At 37.5% G+C, this 20,921-nt stretch overlaps 1 protein-coding gene across 3 annotated transcripts in view; it reads right to left on the bottom strand.

Moving 5' to 3' along the window:
• dpyda.1 (dihydropyrimidine dehydrogenase a, tandem duplicate 1) overlaps nt 1-20,921 on the bottom strand; it is a 181,974-nt gene that overhangs the window by 108,091 nt on the left and 52,962 nt on the right. For 2 of the 3 annotated variants that reach the window (XR_010329557.1, XM_064332212.1), the window contains exons 4-8: nt 17,254-17,341; nt 11,870-12,031; nt 8,912-9,108; nt 7,975-8,056; nt 4,765-4,852 (exon numbers count right to left, since the gene is read on the bottom strand). Coding sequence is in view for 1 of the 3 variants with exons in the window: in XM_064332212.1 (XP_064188282.1) it covers nt 4,765-4,852; nt 7,975-8,056; nt 8,912-9,108; nt 11,870-12,031; nt 17,254-17,341 (617 nt within the window). In the remaining 2 variants the exon portion in view is untranslated. Of the gene's footprint in view, nt 1-4,764; nt 4,853-7,974; nt 8,082-8,911; nt 9,109-11,869; nt 12,032-17,253; nt 17,342-20,921 lie in introns of those variants that run through there. The other variant, XR_010329558.1, reaches the window with a different exon arrangement.

Below are 20,921 nucleotides of genomic sequence, written 5' to 3'. Positions count from 1 at the left end.
CATTTTGCCTCTTGCATGCTAAATAAAGCAAGTGTGATTATTCAGAGTAGGCTCAATTGAACAGCATCTCTATATATTTAACGTTGCACAGGCTAGTGAAACAATACTATTTCTAGAGTGGCTGAGAGAAGAAACACGTAGAAAGTGCAATGTAGTGGTTATGGATTTGGGCTTATAATCCAGAGGTTCTAGGTTCAAATTCTAAAGTGTGAATCACAATTTCCGAACTGAGAAAAGCAGATAATTGTAATTTTGTGAGGAAATATCCAGCCGTTGTAGCCGCAGTACAAATGGGTACACATGTTAAATAAGAATAAGAAGTGTCTAGGTCTCCCAGATCTTTACATAGCAACATACTGTAAGCATGCTGTCATCTTGTATTGCAGAGAATAATCCATGATCATCTATGATCACAGAATAAACTAGATTAAGTAACTTGCACACACATACCCTGCGTTATGAAGCACTGCTGCAAGACAGCCAGAGGAATGCTCAAAGGACCACCATTTGTCCTTAACCTTGACTTTCAAAATAAATATATATATTTTTTTAAAATGTTTTTCTTTGATTAATTTTCGAGGATCATTATACTTGTAAGTAACTGTATATCTGACTGGTTCTCACAAAGCTTTATCACAGCACTATCATAATAGGTGTCAAGAATGTTACTTACATAGCTATTAAATGTAGATATTTGACAGGATAAAATATCGATAAAATAAATGTCACTATTCTGCTCAGTAGGCCAGGGCTAGACATGTCGCAAGCTAGCAGTGTTTTAAGATGGATGCCTTGTGGTTTTATTACATTGCTGTTCTGTTACATATAGAGATATGAGAGTCATAGAGCAGAAAATTGAACAGCACCAACATTTATATACTTATATTTATATGCAACTGAATCTGATGTGCCAACACATGGGCAAGAGTCCATGTATATTTGTTCTTTCCCCAACATAATTATGCAGTCAAATTACTGTAAGGTGTCTTTCAAATTAATAAACAAGACTTGTTGCATTATCCTATTGAAGCCATGTATGGGCACTGTAAATATTCTTCAGTAGCTAGCAACAAAATCAATTGATGTGATTTACCTGTAATTACAGCAACTTTACACGAAGATCAGGAACAGTCAAAGGTTACATACAGCATGATTTGCTGGTATCCTGTCACAGAACATTTTCTCTATCTACTGGTAGAACAAAGGTACTGCCATTATTTTGTGGGAGACATTTAGTCAGCAGTCGCAACTGAGTAACAAACAATTTCAGTGAATGACAAAAACAACTTCTGAGTTCATATATTAATATCGACATTAGAAAAACGTGTCCCTCTGTAACATATACATCTTCAGACTACACGGAATAATTCTCACACTTCCGTGGACAGCTAGTGACAGGGAATCTCCTGTCTGAGTCAGTCTGATAAATAGTGGCTTCTATAAGTTAGAGATCTGGGGATTTCCCATTTCAAATCTCACTATATCATCTAAATTGGTCTTAAATGTTTATGAAATAAAATATTTTACTTTTACAAACTGGCTGAAAGTCAGTACTGCAGTTTATCAAATACAAAGGAACAAGAAGCAGAGCCAAAAATGATCACAGTGGGAAGACAAGAAACAATAACAATGCAGTATGCTTCACAATTCAGCCTAAGTAGCAACACTTCAATATTGCCTGTAAACTAAAACACAGCTGCATTCAGCCATTCTAATGTGATACTACACATTATCTGTGTGTTCTCAGACCAGATGTTGTGTCGCTCCTACAGGAAGCAATTATATTTTCACACTACCTTATTAGGAATGAACAAACAAGGTGTTTGGAAAGAAAATTTCAAAGAATATAAAACTGTCACACACAAACACACACAACACACACACACACACACACTGAATTTCATTGTACACATCAGTACAATGACAATAAAGAAATTCTATTCTACACACACACACACACATACACGGTATACTGTATCCAACTTAATCCTTCCATAAAACCATGCATACATACTACAGTATATACTATATAGTACACTGTTCCATTCTGCCCATAGTTTCAGCTTCCTAACCAGCCACATCTTTAAACCTACTTCATTGTTCTGATAAAGTAACTAAAAACAATACTGATTCATTGTGTATCACAACTTTTCTGTGTGAACTGGATGCTGCGGGATTGTGCAGGATTTCTAAGCAAAGTTACAGCACATTAACCCTGCCCTCATCTGTGTCTATGCTGATGGATGCCACAAGCTCATACTGTTGGTTTAATAGACCTGAAAAACCATTTGTATTCAGCACCAAATCGAGGGGGGGGGGTGGGGGGTGGGGGGGTGTCGAGGTTAAGAAAAAAGCTCATGACAAAGTGTATTTTAACAATAACACCCCATTTCTGACACCTCCTCTGGAAAAAAAAAGTCCTTTCATTTTTCACGTTGTATCTCATTTACTTTGTTCTGATTCACAGGCTTAAATTGCAGAGATACAGTGAGCAGGCAATACCTCTGAAAATAATAAATCATCTCTTACAGATGTTTTCATTCTCTGCTGGCCTGCCACTCGTTAATCACACGTTATCACAACCTATCAGCACACGATGCAAAGAGCAAGAAGCACTCCATTCTGAGTCCTGACTTTCATTCACAACATAGTCCCTGACCCCTCTGAACCTTATGAATCCAGCAAAGATGAACAAGCACCAAGGGCATGATGTTAAATTATGCAGAAGCACACTAAGTACATTAGGATTTAACATAAATAAAGACCTCTGAAACAATAAATGCCCTCTTTACTGGATATTCATTAACCTTGTCCCAAAATAAGAAAATAATCTCAGAGCGTAATGTGATGAGACAATGTCCTGCTTTACCCTGAAACAGCAACACATCGTTTTCAAGAGAAGCATGCTTCTGATAGCTGCAAATCACAAATAGGCCCAGCCCGATTAGATGCAATAACACATATAAAACATCATATTAAATAGGTTATGTGTGTTGGACTGATAGCAACATGATTGACACGCCCATTGAACATAATATAGGACTGAAAATCAGTTCATATAAATGTATAAGCTCTATGTAAAATTTTAAAGCATCCTTCAGAATGATGTCACTGTCGTTCTGCAATGTTCCAGTTCAAGTAAGCAGGTTTCCCTCATCACTAAAAGCAGTGTGATATGAAAAGCTTTCAGTAAATTCAAGCACCTTGGATGATGTTGTCCAAATAAATTTGCCATCTTCATGGGGCCAAAATCTTAATTGAGGTAAGGTCTCTCCAGTAGATCACACCACATAGCAAACATTAAGAGGTTAACCCGCTCCTTAAAGCTGTTGAACCTCACAGCTTGCCTCCAAGGTTTATAGGCCAGAAAAAAAGCCCTTATCTACGTTTTTCAACCTGCCGCCCAATTTAGAACGTTCCAGGAGAAATTTGCATGTCAATCATCACTAAGGATGACGTTTAAAGAGCCTGTGAAGCACTAGTATGAAATCACAGAAATTAATGGCAAACACTCAGTGCTTTCACTTTCCTGCTTTCTTTGTTGAGAAAATCCCAAAATAGTTAAAGTAAATGACTCTGTATAATTAAGACTCTCATATCAAAAGATTAGACCATTTTGAAAAAAGGATTTTTATGGCTTCCTTTTTCCATTATAATAAGAGAGAGCACACAGCCAGTTTCAAGGAATGTTTGATTTTCTCAGATCAATATAGCACAACTGTATTTGCTTCTACTTCTTTTTCTTTTTTACTTCTGAAAAAATAATTGAAGCAAAAATTATCTTTGTCAAATACACGTCCTGAATTATATTCACAATTCGAAATATATTATATCATAAATACTGCAACTTTTGTTTTAATAAGAAATAGCAGCTAAGTGTTGATGATCACCAAATGACATTCCTGAAACTCAGTAAGGCAATACGTTAAGCCTAAACCAAATCAAAATAAATAAATAAATAAATAAATAAATAAATAAATAAATAAATAAATACAGTTTAGGTGGTTAATAGAAATCACACCCAGTAACACTGTTGCTAGTATGTGTGGGCTTATGAAGTGAATTTCTTGTGCCAAGATAAGTACAGCAAGGACAACCAAAGACTAATTCAAAGACTAAAAATATATTGTACAGTATGCCAGTCACATGAAAAACTGCTCCAAATAGAGGCCATATTTGCAGATTTGAATATGTATTATCTGAAAGAGTAGTTTAAGAATTTAGCATTTACAGTTTATCCACTGTTGGCTAAAATAACTAAATTGGAAGTCCTAAAGCAGAAGCTCAGAAAAGAGCTAATATGTTTTACAAACATGGTGAATACTGCAAAGTTACTTATACATTCCTCACAAATCAAAACAGGAATGAAAAATAATCCTATACTCAGACCCAATTAGCAGAAAAGAAGAGAAATGCTGTTTTTACACCAAACGTTCAATAAGATCATCAGAGAAGAGGAACTGAAACTGGTGATCAGCTCTGAAAGTTTATTTTGTAATGAGCAGAATGCATGCAGTTTCTGAGAAGCCCCCAATGATGCACGCATCAGACTATTTAAGGGATTTGAAATTGTCAGGTGCACCAAGAACTCTCGCTCTAAAGTCAAATCACAAATTCTCTTGATGTATTTTCAGGACTTTATTGCCTCCTTTGAGAAGAGCTGTTCCTCAGTCACTTTCAAGCCTCTGTTCAAAAATGTACAGTCACTGCAACAATGGCTTCAGGTTACATCTAAAAATGTTACAGAAAATTAAGAGAACCAACCAATTCCAATGAAGACTGCCTCATACCCCTCCTCTTTCAGAGTAGCTAGAGTCATCCCATCCTGGCCAAGTCCTTTCTCACACACAACCTGTAGAAGGACACATCACATGTCTGTGCATGACACCTTAACAACATGTAGGCATGTAGAAACAACAGGAGAAAACTACAAAGGATATTAATTTGTTTGGTGAATTTTCAAATTTGGCTGGGATTACAATATAAAGAGCATCCTAGTGCTGTATACAGTCATATGCCCCATGGTACAATACAAATCCTAATCTGGCAGTATCAATACAATATATTCCAAAACATAAGGGTAGGTTAATGTTTTAAAAGTTTTTAAAACTACAGTAAATCAGATAGCATTGAAGAAAATTTAATTCAGTTTTAGTTTTCACGCTTAAACATTTGCACTTTAAACAGATCAAAAATCTCTTAAAAAAACAATTAGGTCCTGAGAAAATGTATACATTTACAGGGGTTGGACAAAATAATGGAAACACCATAACAATGTATGAATATCAAATAATTAATATAAATTAATAAAACAATAATAAAGAACAGGACCACCCTCCAACTTTAGAATACCTGAAATCTTGGAATGGTCACAGAAGTTCTGAACGGTATGTAGTGGGATATTGGACCATTCTTCATGAACAGTTCCTTTCTTTCTCCACACTTTCCTCTTTCTATCATTTTGGTTTTTCTATCACGGTTTTTTATGTACCCTCTGAGTGAACCCTCTGAGGTTATGCTGGGGTAGTCTTCTCTTTACGGTACTCTTTGACACATCAATGCCTACATCCTGGAGAGTGTTCTTGATCAGTCTGACAGTTGAGAAGGGGTTTTTCTTCACAAGTGAAAGCATTTTACGGTCATCCACTACAGTAGTCTTCCATGGTCTACCAGGTCATTTGCTACTGTTGAGCTCACCAATTAATTATTGCCTTCTAACAATGAATAAAACTGTTGATTTTGACACACCCAATGTTTTGGCTATCTCTCTGGATTGATTTATTCAGAGCTTTCAGCCTTATGATGGCCTGCTTCACTGGTATTGATACTTATTTTGTCCTTGTGTTGAGAGACAACAGCAACAAACTACAAATTATATTCAAGACCTCGTGTTAACCTTGTGCATGACATAATGATAAAACAATTTTTGTCTTTAGCAACTATCTTGTTAATATGGTCTGTCTCTGTAGATGAGCTTCGACCTGCAAACATTGTTCCTCCGTGCTGAAGCAGTTTGTTCGTGTTTGGATCCCAAACCGACTGAACCCTCCCATACCCTGGCCAACATGATCGCAAAATATGCTCTGAGTCACCACCAGCCACCACCAGCCACCAGCCACAGGGATTTTCTCCAAGACTGTGGGGTTCATCCTTACACCACAGCACGGTACCTTAACCGAATGAGTCACCCTGCAGCCCCAATACTGTCATGTTTGACATTATGTCATAATATTTTCAAATGTGGCTGCAATATTGGCGATACTACAATTAAGACATCTACGAACCAAAGGCTATTGGTCCCTATTCCAGATGGCAAGTATAAATGTGGCGTTTGTGTGCAATGCAATAGTACCAATAAGAATTGATTTTTGAGGCATCCTCATTCAGGCAAAAAGATACCAATAACAGGTGTCATTTCTTGCAACAAAAAAGGGGTCATTTATTTGATCCAATGTCCTTGCTGAAAAGCTGACGTCGGTAAAACAACGAGACAACTTAAGCAAAGAATGGCTGGACATAAAAGCACAATAAGACGTCAAGACACGGATTACCCAGTAGCAGCTCAGTTTATAGATGCCAATCATCCAATCTCATCCCTCAGATATACTGGGATAGAGAAACTGTGTCTTCCCAGGAGAGGAAGAGACCTTGATACCCTTTTATTACAAAGGAAGACATATTGGATTTTTTAATTGAGAACACTGACCCCCAATGGGTTAAATATTGACCTTGACTTCCGACCATTTCTGCAATTATTTCACATGTTGGTTGGTTATAACAGAAATGTTGAATTAACTATCTATTTACATGAAATACTTACTTATTGTGGATCAACTAAAAATGTTTATCTGCAATAAGTACTTTTAAAAAAAGATCAGAGTTGATCATGATCATGGATGCACTCAGTATAGTGCAAGATTGCATATGTTGTCTGAAACATCTTTTTATATTATCCTCTTAACATTACCAGGAATGCTCAGACCTCTGAAAATCTATTTATTTTCCGCTTATTTAATTGTGGCTTACATTGCACAGATGATTGGTTACATATAAGTATGTATAAACATTATTCAATATTTTACCTGTTAAGATAACAACTTGTTATATGATCCAAGCTCATAGGTTCCCCCGTTACAAATCACCTACACTTTTTATAAGTGAGGACTCCACTCAGCATTTGCACACTGTACACTATGAAAAATACACTGTTGTCTTGAAAGACTTTTTTGTAATAAATTATTTTGGAGCATAATAGAGTGTGCGACTATCTTTCTCTTTCTATGATTGCTCTCCATTAGTCGCCACTTTGCCATATTTTTGGGTGAGCATCTTCCTTCCCTATCAATGACACTGTATTCCTTATCGCATCATATAATTTTGCAGTTTTTGCGATCGATTCATCTTAAATTCCGGCACTGTCTATATGGCATCTTTGGTACTTCGTAAGTTACCTTATGTTCCTTTGGAAACCCTAACCCTAACATATGACGGTCACTAGTGCTGACGCATACTGCAATTAGCATTCAACTTAATATGACTTGTGCAGCCTCCTTTGTAAATGTGATTTAGTTTTTCATGTTTCCATTATTTTGCCTAGCCTCTGTATATTACATTCTAAAGATACATAAACATATACAGGTGTATTACACACACACACAGAATTTAAGAGAAATTATCTAGAAGAGGATGTAGATTTACTTTACCCACCGCCCCCCTCCCTACACCAACTTCCAGAATTTCTTCCACAAAATTAATCAGGAGTGGGTATGCTGGATGAGGACTATCGATTGCCCTTTCTCACCACAGTGGCATTCAGACGGCAGACAGACGAAGGCCTGGAGCCGGAGGACACGTCGCCGCCGCCTGCTTGCCTAATGCAGCTTTTAATTGTTCTTTATTAATGCGGCTGACATTTGGCTGGTGATCTTTTCTGAGCCCCCGACGCCTCCTCCTCCGCTCTCTGATGCTCATTACCTGCACGCCCAGGTCCTTCATCAGGTCGATCTCGAACTGCACCACCTCATACGGCAGCCGGAACTGGGGGATCTCAGCGGTGCTGCACAAACCGCCAAAAAAGAACTCTGAGAAGGAGTCGCCCCCACGGAATACAAAGTTAGAGGTATAAAAAAAGAAAAAGAAAACAAAGATTTTTTTCCCCCCACTGATCCAGGACCCATTCTTTTCTCCTATTCCATTTGATGTTTTTTGGAATGAAACATCTCCCCCAGCAAGAGCGAACTTACTAGCCTTATTTCTGTTCCCTGACGCTTGTGGGTTTGAAAACCTGGTTTGGACATTGCTATGGAGCCCCTGAGAAGCGCATATGCTGACTGAACTGTATAACAAGAGATGCGAAGGTGCCGTTGGTTAACTCCAAGCAGACAATAGAAGGGAAGTATGAAGGAAGAATGTGACCTATTACTTATGAGCCTTATTGCTGAAGTTTTTACCTTCTAGAACACTGCTGCGCGGTTACGGTACGCACACTACAGCTCCAAAGGATGCATACGTACTGTGAGAAGGGCATTTAGAGACATTTCTGTACGTTTACTGATCATTGTGAGATATACAGCAGTCACAAGACTGCATTAGAGTGCATGGATGGTAACAATGGCACAATGTGTTTTAGTCTCAGAAGCTGAAAAATATGTAATTGCACAGACCAAAACCACATGGCCACATGCACACAATGCTTTTTTGGGCAATGTCACTCTTACCTCCTCAAGCTGAATTAAAATGTAATTAATTCCCGAATTTCACTCATGAGTCCAGAAGGCCGGCTGGTCCGAACACCGTTAAAACACAAGTGGTTCAACTCACAATGTTCCTTCATGTAGAACCTTCTGCGAGAGCAGCATGATACAGTACAAACCCAGAGGGTGTTCATACAATCTCCATGCTGACCATTTACCTTAATCCGCCGATGTACTTCTGCTTTTCGAAGACGGTGAGGTTGTCATAGCCCAGGCGAGCCAGAAAGGAGGCACAGCTGACGCTAGCAGGTCCACAGCCTATCAGGGCTATCTTGGTGTGGAAGCTCTCAGGCATCTGGTCTGCTGGTGGGAGCCCTGGATTTCGTACCTGAGGAATTCCCATCTTGCTAAAAATCTAGAAAGAGCCATGAACATAAAATGCGTCAATTAATAATTGTTACCATTTTTTAATGAGAAAGAAATTTCGCAATGTAAATGGCGGGTAATGGCTAGGAAGTGTTTTTTTTTTTTTTTTGGAAAAGTCAACTATGCACATTGTAAGTATTTCTTTTCATGTATTGTATCCTGCTCTAAACCAAACTGTATTACCATCTAGCAAAATTGCCATTTTTATTCATGCAAATGTAGTACAATGTGTATACAGTATTTGCAGATTGAAGTGTCAATCAAGCACATCCTCCATTCAAATGTGAACAATAAATGAGATTATATGCAGCTACCTACATGATTTTTTTTGAAGCCGTTGGCACTCTTGGGGCTCACTATTTACCTGAAGTGCCCTTGAGCCAGTGATGTGATTAAAGACTCATAAGAAATACCATATTTCTCACTTACTTGAAAAAGGCAATGTCTTTATCTGACTGGAGGAGCTGTGGTGAACAGAGCTGGACGGTGATGGCCCTCTTCTAGGGTTATCTAATTATCACCCTGACAACCACCCTGACCTTTCACATTTAAGGAAACAGGAGCTGCCACTAAGACAGAGATATATAATAAGTCACACTGGCAATGGATGGTGGGGAGGAATGGCTGATTTTCTAATTATTCCTTTTAATTCTTAAAGAGGTAGTGAAACTTGCTGAAGATCTTAAGAGATGGAACAGTAAAGAATCAAGATTAGTTGCCAGGAACAGACCTGAAGAAACCATGCTGAAAAAAAATGTTGTAATGCTGCTTTGTAGCTTATTAAAATCTGTAGAAAAGCACTTTGGAGAGCCCAGTAAAATAAAGAATGGAGAACATTAAGGCTATATGGCTGGTGGCTACATTCCACACTGGTAAAGGCACTCCAGCAGAACTCTTTCACTATTCATCTGCATTAATACTTGTATATAATAAAAAAAAGTAATACAGTAAGTCATTCTGTGTGATAATGAATTTTGTCATTTTGTTTTGTGGGAGAGACAAGATATATAATATACTCACAATGTGCATATGTGCAAAGATTGCATTTGTTTTTGTTTTGTTCTGTTTTTTTTTTTTTTTTCTGGTATGTGGCCAAATATTTAATACATTGTATGTTTAATTTTTATGTCCCCTAAATTCTGGCTTACAGCTGCAACAATGTCTCCCTTTGGGGGAACTTCCATAATGCAATAAAATCCTCTTACTCTTTTATTGTGTTTTAAATAGATTATCTGAATGAAGAATGAAGTAAACTGAACTACTATATTAAATGAAGAACTTAACTCATTGCCCCTACTCAGACACACACGTAAATAAAACAATTCATAATGTAGATCAAAATAATATAAATGTTAAACCCTTTACACACTCTTAGTTTCAACGTTTTTCATTAGGAAATTAAAATTATGAAATGAACTCATTATTTTATGCTTTAGTGAGCAGTGGATTCATAAAGGTACTGATATGATGAGGCATGAAGCCAGACTGACACTGATGAATATGGACATTGCATTTTGCAAAGTTTACAGCATGCTTTAAAGAAGGAAAGTCATCATTAAGACCAAAAAATGCATCCTGAACACAAGGTACAAAAGGCTGCAGGTCAAAAACAGCAATCCAAGCCCACACGCTATCTTTGACATTTTCATTTAATTAGCAGTTACCATGGAACTAAGTAAAACCTACAACAGCAATGGCAAGAACAGAAACCCGATTGCCTCAATACCATACCATAAAAAAACACCTGTAGTCTAAATCATTATTCAACCAAGAAAAACACCTGCAGAAGATCAAACAAAAATGGCACATAGCAGCTCAAAAACATGCAGCTGAACAAAAAAACCTGTCATTTCAGATAACGATTACAGCACATGAAAAATAAGGAAAAAACACAAAAATGTCCTTTATTTCTAATGGCCACAAAGATCTTCACATTATTTAAATTATTTTTGTTTGTCATTTTTTGCCTACCATTTCAAATATAAATATAATTTAATTTGGCATTAAATCTTGAATTTTACACAGAAAAAATGTCTCTTTCATTTGGTTACCAAACACAATCATTTGCTCCTCTGTTTTGAGACAGCTAGATCTTCTACATCTTTGACATCTAGAGTAAGCCGGCTTTTCATTCAGATTTTTCCTCATTTTGCGTAAGTGTGTGTTTATAATGGCGAATCTGACATTTATCATGGCAGGACACGGGCTGTACAATAGCATAAGGGAGAATTATTGCTCTAATGGTAACGACTGAAAGACAGCAACCCAGTGAATGGCGTAACAAAGGCTTCGGAGGCACCATTAATATAACCCTGATATTAAAGAGTGCCACTCCATCAAGGGTTATGTGAACTAAACAGAGATGGGAGAAGTTACAACTGACAAACCAAATAGAAATATGGGTGCATGTCAGGGCCGGATTGCCGAACACAAACAGCCAATCGAACAGGTTGCTTCAATGAATAAAACAGGCCTGCTTATGTTGCCTTGTATTCCCACAGCTGCCACCACTACTGCTGCTGTTCTTATGATTGTGAACGACACAAAAAGTGAAGTATAACCTAGTAAACACACACACACACACACATACGCACAGACACGCACACGCACATGCACACACACACGCATGCATGCACACACACACTAGACTTTTGCATTGCATTTAAGCTGGATAAAACCTTGCCTTGACCCAGCATGTGCAGAGGTTCTGAGAGGCGGCCCACAGCAGGTGACCTCAGCATGGCACCTACCTCAGTTGCAAACTGCTGCAGTCCTCCGATGTTAATGGGCCCCTCCTCTGAGGCATACAGATTGCAGCCTCCCACGCAGAGGTCAGAGGTGGGACAAACCATGCCGCACGTCAGGCCCAGGGGGTTGTCCGACAGGATGGCCTTTGCTGCTCCGTAGTAGTTCTGCAACATACAAACAGCTGATTAGACTGGAATACGTGGCCATATCTATATTGCAATATAATGTGAATGTGTGTGTGCGGTGTATGTGTGTGAGTGCACAATATTTGTGTGCTTGATTGTGTGTGCGCATGTCTGCATAGCTGTATGTGGGAGAGAGAGAAATAATGCATGTGGGGGTGTGTATGCTGGCATTTTTTGCACAATTCCACCATTCACACAAATCACACTGTCCTTGTAAATGTTGGATTGATTTGTTATGTATGCATCTCGCAGGTTTTCTTTTTATGTTTCCTTCAGACCCTACAGTCTTTAGTTAATTTCAGTGTGGCAGCTCTTCATAGTTCATGATTCAATTTACTGTCCAAATTGTACCAACAAAGAGGACTCTAAATTGAATCATGAACTATTGCTTATTCTGTTTTTCGCTTCAAATATGATTTATAAAAATACAAATCCTGTTTGTTATTTGAAAATGTAATTCATTCAAAAAGGTCAATTACTATGAAGTGTGGTGCTTTTGAAACATACTCTATATATCAGTTAGCCATTGCACTTTATATTAATGTAGCACATACAAAACTGGGATATACAGTATATTTGGATTTGGATTTGAGATCAGATTACCTTCTATTTTCATGGTATGAGTATACATTTCAGTTCCCCCATTTCCAGCTGTGCAAAAGCAAGCTAACAGATGAACTTGAAAGTAAATCAAAGCAATAAAGTTTAATATTAAGATGCATAGCCATTAAATGCAACAACTGCTTGTTTGATAACCTTTCTCCATTGATGAATACTTTGGTTGCATAGGCAGCGTGTTTGGGGTCATTGTCTTGCTGCCAGCTAATGAATTTCTTAGTACATAGCCAGACAAAATCTGTTTATACCCTGTCAAATTCAACCTACCACTACCACCCTCCATTATATTACCAATAAAGATGAGTGAGCCTGTTCCAGAAGCAGCCATACATGTCAAACCCATGACATGGTCTCCTCCAAATTTCACAGATGAAGTGCTATGCTTTGGATCATGGGCTGGATGGAAGGAAGGACCGTTCTCCTTAGTTCTGGCTTTTCATTACTTTGGTAAAAGTTTATTTTGGTCTCATCTGTCCATAGAACTTTGTTCCAGAACTCTTCTTCTTCTTTGGCAAACTCTAATCTGGCCATTTAATTCTTGCTGCTGATGAAAGGTTTGCTTTGTGCAGTGTTGCCTCAATAATTCTGTTAACAAAGTCTGCATGATGGCTTGTGATATTTTCACCACTATCCTCTGGAGACTGCAGGTGATGTCACTGACCAATGTTTTAGGTTTTTCTTCACAGCTCTTAGGATTCACCTGTCATCAACTGCAGTTGTCTTCCTTTGCCAACCTGTACAGTGTTACCATGGTTGCTCTCCAAACTGCTGTACTTGATATACCCAGTTTTTGTGCTATCCTTCTTGATGAATTCTTCTGTCTCTCAGCTCACAGATTAGTTGTTTTTCAGCCATACTTAGTTCTTTGTTCTTCATGATGGTGTATGCCTTGGCCTCCAAAAGCAATCTCCACATTTGAAAAAAGTCGAAATCCAAGACTAGACACTCACTGCTCTTTTATGTGCGAACAAACCAAGCAAAAGGAAACACCTGAGCAACAATAAACATCTGTCAGTCAACTTTTGCACAGCCAAAATTGGAGGGACTCAACACAAAAACAGACCTTTCTGCAAAATGGTAAAACATATAGGCATATAGGCAGGTAAATACCATTAAAAAAGCTGATTGCCTTTTGTCTCATATTCAACTTTCGATCTCAAATCTAAAAGCCTTAAGAATATAGCAAAAATAACTAATTTCACCCTACTGTTACCATACCTCTATATATAATCTTTAAATTTCTCCATCTATGGGGCTTTTCAGTGTAAAAAGTTGAAAGTGTGACTAGATAAATGAACTGAAGGAATAAACATGAGATTTTAGGATTAATGTGCACAAGGGTCTATGAATAGTCGGTTCTGTAAAACAAACTATGTAAGTGCTGAAACAACTTTCAAAAGACATTTCCCACTTCAGCACGTTCACTTGTTGTTGCCCATAGAAACATCAGATCTGTCAGAAACTGAAAAGTATTTTCACATTTTGCATCATACAAGACTATGCTCCTGTTTTAACCATACCTTTAAATAGGGAGAAAAAGTATGATAATCATTGGAAGAGATTAAACACTTTTGAAAGTCTCAATTTCCCATTAGTTGTGTTGTACTTCATTAAAGTAGAACCATTAAGTCTTTCTAGCCATTTAATTAGGAAGTCTATATTTATAACTGGTACAACTTCTGCTCTTATGAACCTGTCAAAACAAAACTAAATGAAAACACATTTCAGGGAAGACAAAGCGAGATCTGACAACATTACCGTTTTTCTTCATGTATCATAATCCAGTTGATAGGAGAAATTGAATTTTGCTTATCTTAAAATAAAAAGAATTGGATTTTAACTCAAATCTGCAATATATGTGTGGTAATGAGTTTGCGGCTTGAAAAAGAATTAAAGACCCTTGATGGTTTTATAATGTTCCCCAGCATGGCAAATTAACAGTCATGAAGGAAATAGTAGCTCTGTAAGAAGACTCTTTAATATCTCATTTCCAATTCTTCTCATTTTCAAACTCAATACAGAGGTGAAGCAAGTGTTTTACTCAAAGTGCTATTCCTTGCAATAAAATATTATGTACCAAAGCGCAGAAAAAAAATCATGGCAAGGTCCATAAAAAATATAAGCATATGGAGTCATATTTTAAAGATTTTAATTGTGACCATTGAGGTGTGTGCAGCTCTTAATTGTGCCTGCACTATAGTATTAGAATATCAGAAAAAACTTCACATTTCAAGATGTACACAACAATTGTCAATTAAAATATTCAATATTCAAGTCAATCATTTCAGGCGATTGGTTTATTTTTTCTTTTAGTTAATTATACTTTGTTGACTGTATTTTAAAACAGTTATGATGTCCTTTTTAAAGTAATGTACTTGAGCCCATGCCTATGCATACAGGAGCAAGTGATGTACAGAATTAGACTGAATGAAGAAAAAGCCTTAATATCTGGATATTGTGCCATGCACCAGCAATAACCTCTTTTATCCTTGGTAAGACACTGACATGTCAGTGAAGAAAGTTTGGAATAATGTCATTTGCCAAGAAAGCCCACTGCATCATGGCAATTCCATTGTTTCACCTTTATTTTAACATGCACTTGCCTCAACGTCTTTTTAAATACATTTATGATACAATAGGCGATAATAGTATTTTATCTTCTTTTATTTGCTGTTGGATGAGTGAGATGTACACATTATTTCTTATGACGTATGCAATGTCCAAGTTAATTACAAGTTGGAAACTTTGCCGTAATTATTTTGTATCATCGAGATAGCTGAGGTATTTTAGCTATACTTATGGCAAGCAAGTACTGTACATCAAGAGCTGTATTAATTTTTACTGAATTAGTCCTTGACTATGTTGCTAGGTCTACTGTACAATATGGGTCAGATTTACTACGCCTTTTGCAACTAGTTTCAGCTATGACAGTCTTATGTATCGAACAAACGCACAGGGCTGGAAGCCTAGATGAGTTGCATAGGCCTTGAAGATGCACTGAGAGAACCTTTGCAACAAGAATCACACTATTTCAACTCCCTGAGAAAGAAATCAGAAACGGTACAGATTAAGCAACCATACAATAATTACGGCTGGGTGTTTGTCATGGAAAATATTGAATAAAGTCACAGAGCACTCACTTAAAAGTTTTTCAAAAACACTGTAACTGAAAAAAGGGCAGAAATCTGTGTTTTAAAAAATATTTACTGAATTAACCAAGATCTCATGGGCAGCAGTGCAAAATGACTGCAATAGCATGCGCAGTTGTAACAGTAACAGTGCTTGAAGTTAAAAAAAAATAAATGCATTGATAGGCTGCTGCATTTAATTCCTTTTGTTGAGCACAGAGAAAAAAAATAAAATAATAAAAAAACATGGTTACAGTGTCACTGATGAGATTACCGTAACTACAGGAAAAGGAGCACTCAGCATCTAGACTGTTGCAGGGACATCAAACATTGTATTGCAACAACTGACTGCATTATAGCTACCATCCAAAACTGTCGAAAAATCATGAAAAAACATGGAACTGCCAAAAAGGGACAAAAATCATGGAATCAGTGACACCTGAAACTTCTGTTACAAACACCCATTCCTAGACATAATTACCATTCTGGGAGAAACAAAAGATGACCTAGAACCACCCACACAATGTTCCCATTCCATCTTGGCAATAGTCAAGCTCCTTTCAATATTACACAATTCTGCATCTGAATCATTTCAATCAACAGTTGCCACTGTGCCACAACAGTTGCCACAGCAGTTCACATTTTGTCATGCGCTGTTTGTAGTTCTTGATACGCTCTTACGTCCCACCAGAAGATACATCAAATTCCCCACATCCAATGAAGATATTCAACACACTGAAAATATGTTTTTTGAATAGCGCGTTTTAAGCTCTGCTTCATTCGCAAAATAGGATTAGTAGGCAGTTCCATTCGCTGATTGCGCAATTAGCTGTAGCCTTAGTAAATAAGACATTAATTTCACGCAGACTGCGTGGGCACCAACATACCCTCATCAGGGCGCATTTTGACCTGCAAGTTTTGTGCACGCACGTCTGGCCCTACGTATGAATTAAATCCACCTATTTGAAAAGTGAAACATATTAGGTAAAACTTTGATATGCAATATTATGTGAATAATGACACAAAACGCAAGAGCACTTTGATTTGAGGAATTATAAAGAGATACTCCGAAAACAGAGGACATCCAGGCAGAGGCCTCTGAGTAGAGAAGCAGAGAGAACCTACAGTAATTATTTCAAGCCTCTTTCTGTTCACTTACCGAAGAGACCATACACATGAAAGACAGGTCTACTACATGTACAACACCAGAGTAACCATGAAATGCATCCATTTAAATGAGTAGCCTACACCTAAAATACTGCCCCTTTGAGTCATGGCATTCACCAGTCACTGTTGTTCATTGATGTAACTGTGTAATTAAGCTAGAATTAATACAAAACCTAGAAAAAAGAAAGTCATAAAATGTGAAATAAAGTGTCTGTCAGTTTCAGTATTAGCAGGTGAAGACCTCACGCATATAGGGATGATTCACTTGTGAAAAGAGGAAGAACTTACCTTGTTTGCAATACTGGTGATGAAAAATTTTATGTCCAGGTTGGTCGGACAACTTTTCTGACAAGGAGCATCAGCGCATTTCAGGCACCTATAAGATAAATAAATGATGTAATGATTAAAAATTATAATTAAACCAGTCATGCAGCTTAGAAAACCTTGCATGTACAATTAAATGAATAAATAAATAAATAACATTTTGGTTGCACAGGTGTGTGTTATCAACAACTGCATTTAAGTTGTTGTTTTTTTTGTTTTTTAATTTATGATAGCAAGAAATGACCCCTCTTGGTCAGGTAACATGATGAGGATGGACTGCAGGCACAGTCACAGTACGGTAGTCAGATTTAGTTAAAAAATTCTAATTTTCCTAAAACAGGAAAAAAAAAATCATTCAAATTAACTTTTTGAATAATGTAAATACATGTGCTGTTCTAACCAAGTAGATCATCTTGTGTTCTTGGTAAAAAAATATTTAAAAGGATCTTGCTAGGCAGCCAAACTGAAGCAGACCTGGTTTTCATGATATTTTCATGGCGTAGCCAATTTTGTTCTTGAGAACATTCTAAGAGAATGAGAATGTTGTGCTCTTTATTAAAATAAGGGTGTAATTGTAAGGTTAAAATATATTATCAATTCAATCAACACATGATCTAGACAGTTTTTATGTGATACTGTGATTGTCTAGCTTTTTGCTTATTTCAGGTTGTCGTTACAAACAACAATATTCTCAGTCAATTTACCTACAGTACATAAGGGCTAACCAGCCCTGCTTTCTGTTCTGTCGCTGTCTGTCAATGATTTATGTCAGGACTTTTAGTGGATCTTTACCTTCCTTTGCCTTGGTGCCCTTCTTGCATCTCCTTGTGGACACAACATGCACAAAAGGAGGCACCTAAAACTACACTATACAGTATATTTCATGGTAATGTAATAATTATGCAGCTTTTGCAACAAATATTAGAATGCAAACAAATCACCGTTATTGTTTCAATACAATATTTAAATGTCATTTTTTGGCCCAGTTGACAGTCCTACAGCACAGTAGTGGTGTATCTGGTTAATGTGTTTTCTGCCCTTGGTCTGAAATGAAATGCCATCACTCAAGACAAAAGGCTAGCTGATTCTTGCTACGCTGTGAGATGCATCTTCAGCAACTGCTACCAAAGAGTAATGCTGTTATAAATTCCGGTGACTACATAACAGCTAGAAGGCACCATATTGGTAGACAATGAAATACCCATTTTAAATAATAAATAGGATAATTTAGTGCAGGGTAATTAAATATTCATGCGGAATCAAAATGGATGCACCCTGTTTTGTTGGTCCATGTGATTGGCGCGTGACAAGCCAGTAGCAGGGGGAGTTCACAGGCTGCACATTCACTTTCATTATTGAACAGGTTCAGCAAATAAACAGCTGTTGAAATGGCAGAAGTTAATGAGCCAGGGTGATACAGTAACACAATTTTAGGATTTTTTTTTTCATTTAAGTAGGTGAGATACAGAGAGATAAAGAGAGTGAGAGAGAGCAAGAGACAGCGAGAGAGATAGAGAAAGAGAGAGAGAGAGAACAGCACCCGCTACAGCCAGACTCCTATAATAATCCCATCTCGCAATTCTCTAAGCTCAGTGCAGACTAAAGTGCACGAGGCAGCCATTAATACCACTTATCACCCTGACAGCGGGGTAATTACAGCAGTGCTGTAGCCAGGTAGTCCCACTGAAACACCCTGCGCCGTGCTGGAATATGCACCGGCGAGATGTTTTATTAAACCTGGGTGGTTGATCATCAAGTGACATTAGTGTTGACCTATTTTTTTATTTGACAATAAATTATCCCTCGCCCAAAGCATAATGGAGATTGCAATGTGGCTTTACCAAGGAAATGGCACAGCTGCGACACAATGGCTGGAGAATACCATGCAAAAGTAAAGTGCACCGGAGATATTAAGCATGATCCTGTCTCTTCTCTGGCTCAGCATGATTAATACTGTTGGGGGGGGGGGGGGAATCAAGGCGACACAACAACACCTCACCACACACATACACACACTGCAAAGGCACGTGTAAGTGCATACGCGAACGCACACGCACGCGTAAGTGCATACACACACATGTGCAAGCAAACACACACACACATGCACACATTTAAGTACATATACACACTTGTGCATGTAAGTGCATTTACATATGCGCAAGCACGCACACCCACACCCACAAATGTTCACACAAATGTTTTTTTTTTTGTAACATGACGGATGCTGATGAGTATGTATCTATACAATGTGTTCAAGATGCAGCTGTTGAATACTAGTCATTGCGCATAAAACTGCAATGATAAACCTGCTATTCTAATTTATTGGAATACTTTAATAGTGCTAATTGCAGCTTTGTAGAATTTACCATATAACACAAATATTTCACAGGGAGCCATAATGTCTTTGACTAATAAAACGAAATCAGCAGCTAATTAAATTTGTTCAATGATTACCTTCATGTCATCATATTTGTGAAATAAGGGAATGAAGCAAGGGCTTGTGTAATAATTGACTTTTGTATAGAAAATGGTAAATGATATATGAATTCCTTTTCTCTTTTTGCTGAAGGGCGTTTGTTCCCTATTTTTTCTACAAAAGGCAGCCTATAATTGCATTCAACAATTATTTATATTTCCTATTTTTCGCTGTACTACATACATATGTAGATTCATATTATAGAAAAATATGCATAAAACATAAAACTGCTTTACATAAAAAGCAGTATAGAAAATACAAGATCAAACAAAAAATAATATCAGAATTACTGTAAGACACAGTCGTTCCTTGACTGTACAACCACAGGTCTAATTTTACTCTTTTTTTATATTATACCAAGTACAATAATAATAACCAATATCATTATTTAGATGTTTTGTTTTCTGCATTTGAGAGCCTGAAAATAAATAAATAAATATAATGGGAAACCCTTTGAACCACATGGCCATCACTGTGAGGCAGTGCTGATTTTCTGCAAGAAACAATTCCATTGTCTTTTTTTTCCCTCTTCCCCTCTCAAGGTAACATTAAAGACACTGGATGATACAGCCACATTTTAGACCCTCATTTATCTCCCCAGCCAGCAGCCTGAGTGCTTAGCAAATGTCAACAGAAAATAATGCGGACACAAAGGCAATCTTATTTGTTCAAGAATTGCTCTAGGTCACAGCAATTCAGGCAGGCATACAGAGCACTGTCCACAAAGGGACTTTTTTTCTGCTCTGCGCATTAGGCACAGCACCTGTGGTTTGCAGGGCATAATAAAATCAAGTTACTGTAGAGATTTTTTTTTGTTTCCTGTAGACATTGTCACATACTGAAGCAGAGCTCAAAATTGTGGCTGTTATGGTCATACAGGTGACCGGAATTTAAACGGCGAGACCTGCAAATTAAGCTTGGGAGCACTTGTGACCGCAAATCACCCTTACAAATAATATCCTGGTAAGACCTATGTAGTTATATTTTTAACAATGAAAAATAGCGTAGGACTGAAGCGGATGAACTACTGTCTCTGTTTATCTGCCACTGCTGCTGACGCTAACCAAGCTAACCAATTCAATGCCAGCTGTACTTCCATCTCATGCAATACAGCATAAATGTGTGGTATCATCAACAAAGTAATGTACACAAACTC

Source organism: Anguilla rostrata, chromosome 4 (assembly GCF_018555375.3).
Source record: "Anguilla rostrata isolate EN2019 chromosome 4, ASM1855537v3, whole genome shotgun sequence".
Lineage (NCBI taxonomy): Eukaryota > Metazoa > Chordata > Actinopteri > Anguilliformes > Anguillidae > Anguilla > Anguilla rostrata.
Note: the sequence above shows the minus strand (reverse complement) of the source record. Positions and strands in the feature narration are given on the sequence as shown.